General features: G+C 39.0%; 1 gene segment (V, D, J or C); it reads right to left on the reverse strand.

Annotated features, from left to right (window-relative positions):
* Nucleotides 1–173, reverse strand: part of LOC103587324 — a gene marked incomplete at its 3' end in the record, with an annotated part of 3,223 nt that extends 3,050 nt beyond the window's left edge. The window contains 1 exon segment of the V gene segment in view: nt 45–173. Coding sequence covers nt 45–173 — 129 coding nt within the window.
* Between the last annotated feature and the right edge of the window lie 6,921 nt (nt 174–7,094).

Raw genomic sequence — 7,094 nt, forward strand, 5'->3', positions numbered from 1 at the left:
GATGAGCTGGCACAGAAGTACACTGCCGAGTCACTTGGCTCTACCAGCTGGATCTTTAGGACGTTAGGTCCCTCTTTGGGAAATTCAGCAGAAAACCGTTTTGCTGGCATTCCTGAATCATCTATGGTTTTTTCTTTCTGGAGGTAAATCATGAAGTTTAGACCTTCCTCCATGAGCTGCCGATACCAGTAAACTTGACTATGTCCTTCCCCTGGGCTGCATCTCAGTGTTGCCTCCTGTCCTCTCCTCCTGACCAGGTGTCTTGGGTTCTGGGTGACACCAGCATTTGCAAGACCTCAGAGGAGAAAAGATTGCATGAGACTGAGTGCTAATAACAGAACAATGAACACTTTACAGTGGAGCAGTTCAACATGAGGTCAAAACACTTGGAAGTCTTCTGCATTCATTTAAAAACTCATATGATCTTTGCTTTTTAATCCATAATGTATTTATTTGTTTTTATATAAGGTTCTGGGTGACACCAGCATTTGCAAGACCTCAGAGGAGAAAAGATTGCATGAGACTGAGTGGTAATAACAGAACAATGAACACTTTACAGTGGAACAGTCCAACGTGAGGTCAAATAACTTGGAAGTCTTCTGCATTCATTTAAAAACTCACATGAATTTTGCTTTTTACTCCATAATGTATTTATTTGTTTTTATATAAGTTTCAATACCTTTCAGAAAATCTTTGGTCAACATACAGATACAGGGTATATTTGAGACACAGTTGTAGAGCCAGAGACAAAGCCCAGTGATGCAGATCCATTAGCTCAGAACTCACCTGCCCCCAGGAGACAGGTGACTGCCCAGCAGAAGAGTCTGGTGCCCATGAGAGCTGGAAATGAAGGCAAACCATAGGCAAGGCCAGGAAGGGCGTTTACTGCAGCAGGCCAGGGAGCTAGACCTCACAGCTGCTTTCTACAAGGCGGAGTCTTCCTGTGAGGTCACTATTTCCATTGGGTCCTGTTCTTTCTAGAACTAATGTTGTATGTCAGTTGAATGGTAGAGCTTTTGTTCTTAACTATGCACACCACCAGGCTCAGTGTGTTTGGGGGCGATAGCGTTGTATAGGGAGTATTTTGAGATAAGCACCTCTGTTATTGGTCCTTCCTAGTTTCTGAAACATATCTGAACATTAATTTTTACCACATCCCTCTTCACTTTTTTTTTTTAATCTTTTGTTCCTTTATTTTCTTTTCATTCCCTCATATCATCTTTCCATTTTCTGGCTGTTGTTGAATAGGAGTATTGACCAGAGGTGATAACCAGATACACATATTAAGAGACAGGAAAGTGGAGATGAACATTGCTGGGGGAAAAATTGAAGAACGGAAATTATTTGACACTTTCTCAGTTTTCTTCTTTTATCTACCACCTCAACTAAGCAATTGTTTCAAGCATTTTGAGGGAACTTTATTTTAAGTTTCATAATTCACTTTTACCATCTTTCATTATTCCACTTGAATATTTAATAGAAGTAATTCAAAGAAAAACATAAGGAAAAGTATAAATTCCTCCTCTGGCTTTGTGTCTCCTGATTCTATGCATCTAGTTGTATTATTCTCGTAATCATGAATGGGATGCCCGTGTTTAAGAGATCTTCCTTCCTTCCATTTTTCTGTCCTTCTTTCTCACACTGTAGCACTGAATAAAAATGGTATAAAGGTCAACTTTGTTTCAAGCATAGTGAAAGAAAGATACAAAGAACAAGGCACAATCCCACCCCATAAGAGTCTATAGGCTTCTTGGAGAAGGTAGATGTGTAACTATGCATCTAGGACTCTTCACACTTTGACTAATAAATAAGATCATGTGCTATGGGTCACTTGCATCCCCCAAAAGTTCATGTATTGGAAACTTGATCTTAATTGTAACAGTTTTAAGAGGGTGGAAAATCCAATTATGGTGTTCAAAAGGTGGGGCCTCTGAGAGGTGATTGGATCTTGAGGACCAGGCCATCATGAATGGATTAATCCACTCATGGACTAATGGGTTGGTGGTTTAATGGGTGGTCATGGGCGTGATTCTGATGGCTTTGTAAGGAGAGCAAGCCAGAAGGTGAGGTCTCTTTCTCTTCTCTTGCTTGCCATGTGATACCCTGGTCACTACAGAACTCTGTAGAGAGTTCCCACCAAGAAAAAGTCCCTAACCAGAGGTGTTCCTTGGACCTTGGACTTCCCAGCCTCCAAAACTATAAGAAATAACTTCTGTTTTTTTATAAATTACATAGTTTCGGGTATCTGTTATAAGCAACAGAAATAGACTAATATATCACATTAATTCATGGTGTCCAAATAATAATAGCTCAAGGCTTTGTCTTATTCATAGCAGAGGTGTAGGGCCTCTCTAAAAGGGTTCTCATTAATTTGGGCAGTATTCAGTGTGCTTTCCCACATTCACTCCAATGAAAATGCAGCTGAAATCACCACTGGAATCAGCCCAATCCTTCTCCCGAAAATATTCCAACTTGTCCACCAAAGCCATTGGTGAAAATGAACCTCCATGCTTAGCCCACAGGGACTTTTCCTGGAGTCTTTTTCAGGCTATTGGGGGTAGTGTTGGAGTTTGTACAGAAGGGAGGGGATGTATGGTCTCCTCATTGCCTCTGAGGTGTCCTTTGTTACTTAGGGCTCAAAATAACTCTTCTTGTGGGCAGAGTCTCACCAAGCAGTTTGTAAGCAGTGTCATTAGCTGCTGGTTACCAGTCTTCCATCTCTAAGGGCTCAAACCTAATCTGAGGTAAAAGGAACAGATGCCTTACCAGTCACGCTTACACTTCCTGTTCACTGCTGCATGTTACAAACCAAATCTTCTCCTTCCATACTTACCTATCAGTGAAACATCGTGGTGAGTATCAATAGATGCAAACAGTAGATTGTGTTTTGGAATGGGAGGAGTTAAAAACCAGTGATAGTAGGGATGGTGGCCACAACAAGGTCCCAACTCAGTAGCTTGAAAGGTTGTGGGACAGTTGCCATAATATATGTAATTGCCTTTGGCACTTGGAACCTACCTGGCCAAACCTCCACTTTCAGATCTCCAAACTTGCCTCTTTAACAAAAACGCAGGTACCTTCACTCCACCATGAGCACCCAAAAGGCCAGTGATTCTTTCCGGTGGCTAAAGCCTCGGAATATAGCCCTCGCTTTTCTTCCTCATTCCCTCTTTTTTAAAGGTCTGGAAGCATGTCCCCACCTTCAACTGAGAGAGAACTTCTGAAGAGGAAACTAATTGGCTAAACTAAAGACAGGTGGGTAATAAGTTAAAATTGTGAAATATTGAGTTTAGTTTAAAAGATAAGCAGAGTATAAAATATCATTTAATTTCACTTATCTGTCTCCAAACAAGTAAGTTTTTGGCTTAGGCACTTTGCCAAACACTTTTGGGTTTTGTTTCCATGGTCATTCTTTCAAAAGACAGCTTTACTGAGGTGAAATGGGCATAAAAACAAATTGCGCATATCAAGGTTGTGAACATATTTATCTCTTCCAAGTTTCTTTGCATCATGTTCTAATCCTTTCCTTCCACCCCTTCCCACCTCTCCCTGTCCCTAGACAATTACTGATCTGCTTTCTGTTAATAAGATTTGCTTTTATTTTCTACATTTTCATGTAAATGGAATAATATGGTGTCTTAGCTTGGGCTGCCATAATAAAATACCATAAGCTGGCTGGCTTAAGCCACAGAAATTTCTTTTCTCACTGTTCTGGAGGCTGGGCGTTCGAGATCAGGATGCCAGCATGGGCAGGTGTGGTGAGAGCTTTCTTCCTGTCTTGCAGATAGTGACTTCCTATTGTGTTCTCACATGGAAGAGAGAGAGAGGAAGCTATCTGTGTCTCTCCTTATAAGGGCTCTAATTCCATTGATGAGGGCCCCACTCTGATGGCCTCAACTAAACCTAATTATCTCCCCCATCTCCAAATACCATCACATTGGGGTTTAGGGCTTCAACATATGAATTTGGGGGGGTGGCGCAGTTCAGTTCATAGCTTACATAGTACACATGTACCACTTTTTGTCTACCTTCTTCCATCACTGTAATTATTTTGAGATTCATTTATATTATGTGCACCAATAACTAGGTAATTTTTTAAGCCACATGAAGAATGCATTTAGTAAGTCTGTAAAACATTTCATGTTTTTAGAAGATTGGCAAATTCATCAATAAGACTGATACACAATACAAATTAAATAACACATATTTCTACTCATAAGGCTAACTTTGAAAATATATACTTTTTTCTGACATTGGAGCTAGAATATTTGAATCTTTTTAGGTTGAAGTGCCAGATCTTTTTTTTTTAATTATGTATAATTTAAATACCATAAAATTCAGTGATTTTTAGTATATTCACAAAGCTGTGCAACCATCACCACTATCTAATTACAGAACATTTTCATCACTCCCAAAAGAAATCCTGCATCATTAGAATTCACTCCACATTCATAGCTCCTGACAAACATTAATCTGTTTTCTGTCTCTAAGGATTTACTTATTCTGAACATTTTATATAAATGGAATCATATAATATGTGCCCTTTTGTGTCTGTCTTCAATCATTAGCATATTTTTCCAAGATTCATGCATGGTGTAGCACATATCAGTGCTTCGTACTTTTTTATGACTGATTCCATTTTATGGATATGCTATATTTTATTAATACACTCATCACTTGATAAACATTGTTACTTTTTGGCTAATATGAATAATGCTATTCTGAGCATGTATATAAAACTCATTGTGTGGACACATGTTTTTAATTGTCTTGGGTGTTTACCTAAAAGTGGACTGGCTGATTCTGTGTTTAATTTTTGAGTAATTGCTGTACTGTTTTACATAAAGTCTGCACCATTTTACATTCCCACCAGCAATGCATGAGGTTCCTAATTCCTCCACATCTGTGCCTACACTTGTTATTGTCTGTGTTTTTTGGTGGCTGGCCGCTGTTTTACATAAAGTCTGCACCATTTTACATTCCCACCAGCAATGCATGAGGTTCCTAATTTCTCCACATCTGTGCCTACACTTGTTATTGTCTGTGTTTTTTGGTGGCTGGCCGGTATGGGGATCCAAAGTCTTGTCCTTGAAGTTATAACACTGTGCTCCAACCAACTGAGCTAACCAGCCAGCCCATATTTTTTTTATTATAGCCTAGTAAGTGCAAAGTGGTATCTCATTGTGATTTTAATTTGCATTTCCCTAATAACTCATGATGCTGAGAATCCTTTCATGAACTTATTAACCATTTTTAGATCTTCTTTTAGACATATTTATTTAGATTCTTTCCCATTTTTAAACTGGGTCATTTGTCCTTTTATTATTGAATTGCAAAGTTTCTTTATATATTCTGGATACAAGTCCCTGCTATGATTTGCAAATATGTATATATCATTTTGGTGTTGTTTTCATCTTTCTTAAAAGTATCCTTTGGAAGCACAAACTTTTTAAAACTTAATGAAATTCAATTTATCTACTTTTATCATTGGTGGCCTATGTTTTGGGTTTCATATTTAAGAAACTATTGCCTACTCTGCAGGACAAGTCTCTGGATAGCCCTGGTGACCCAGCTCTCCCACTTTCTCATTTGTAGTTCTCAAGAATTTTAGATTTAGCTCCTCAAAAGTATCCCAGGGTTTAAAACCCAGGAGAGGAGTGTGCTGAGTCCCTCCATTGCAGTGCAACAGGAGGCATGTGCAGACAAGATTCCATAACCTTGGGGAGCTTCCCTGAGCCTTGGAGGACCAGCTCACCGTGAGTCCTAGGCTTCTACTGTCTCTTGATAACGTATCTATGAGTAATAACATTAGTTTACTTAACTCGTATGACTGTTCTCTCATACCAGACTCATGCAAGTGGTAGAAATTGCAGCCCAAAAAGCAATGGGCTGACATGGTCAGACTTGTATTCCAGGTTGTTGGCATAGTGATAATTATTGCTATCCTCCATGCATCTGGAGTTCTCCCCTGGCATTACAAACCAGTGCACAGTGAATTTGCTTCACATACACCAAGATCACAAAAATGTATACCTATACGTTCTTCTAAAAGTTTTATAGTTTTAGCTCATACATTTAGATCTTTCATCCTTTTGAATTAATTTTTATGTATGGTATGAGGTAGGGGTCCAACTTCACTCTATTGCACATGAATACCCAGTTTTCCCAGCACCATTTGTTAAAAAGACTATATTTTCCCCATTGAATGGTCTTGGCACTCTTGTCTAAAATCAATTGCCCATAAACTTATGGGTTTATTTGAGGGGTCTCAATTCAATTCCATTAATCTATGTGTCTATCCTATTCCAGTGCAATACTGTCTTGGTTACTGTAGCTTTGTAATAAGTTTTGAAATGGGGAAGAGTGATTTGTTCAAAGGTTTTCTTCTTTTCTGAGATTGTTTTGGCTAATCTTGTTCCCTGGGACTTACAAATGAACTTGACATTGGCTTGTCAATTTCTGGGGGAGGGGGAAATGATAGGTAGAATTTTGAAATTTTGGTAGGGAATTAATTGAATCTGTAGAATGTAGACTGGGGAGTATTGCCATCTCAACAATTTTAAGTCTTCCAAACCGTGAATATGAAATATCTTTCCATTTATTTAGGACTTCATTAATTTCAGAAATACTTTGCACTTTACAGTGTACAAGTCTTTTTGTTTATTTTGTTTAAATTATGCCTAAGTATTTTATTATTTTGGTGTAATTATAAAGGAATTTTTGCTCTTAATTTCATTTTCAAATTGTTTATTGCTAGTGCATATAAATCAGCATAATTTTTTTTTTTTCCTTTTTGTCTTTTTTCGTGTCCGGCAATGGATCGCAACCCTCAGTGTCGCACCCGTACCGGACCGGGACCAGCAACGGGATCGCAACCCTCGGTGTCGCTCCCGCACCTCGCTCAGCCAGTGAGTGGGAACCAGTCTGTATGTGGGATCCGAACCCTTGGAAGGAGCAACGCTGCACTCCCAAGCACCGCACTGTAGCAGTGCGCCACCGGGCTGGTCCAATCAGCATAATTTTTGATATTAGTATTTTATCTTCCAACTTGATGAACTGGTGGAGTGTGTGTGTGTGAATTTATTAATATTTTC

Source organism: Galeopterus variegatus, unplaced genomic scaffold (assembly GCF_000696425.1).
Source record: "Galeopterus variegatus unplaced genomic scaffold, G_variegatus-3.0.2 Scaffold443, whole genome shotgun sequence".
Taxonomy (NCBI): Eukaryota; Metazoa; Chordata; class Mammalia; order Dermoptera; family Cynocephalidae; genus Galeopterus; species Galeopterus variegatus.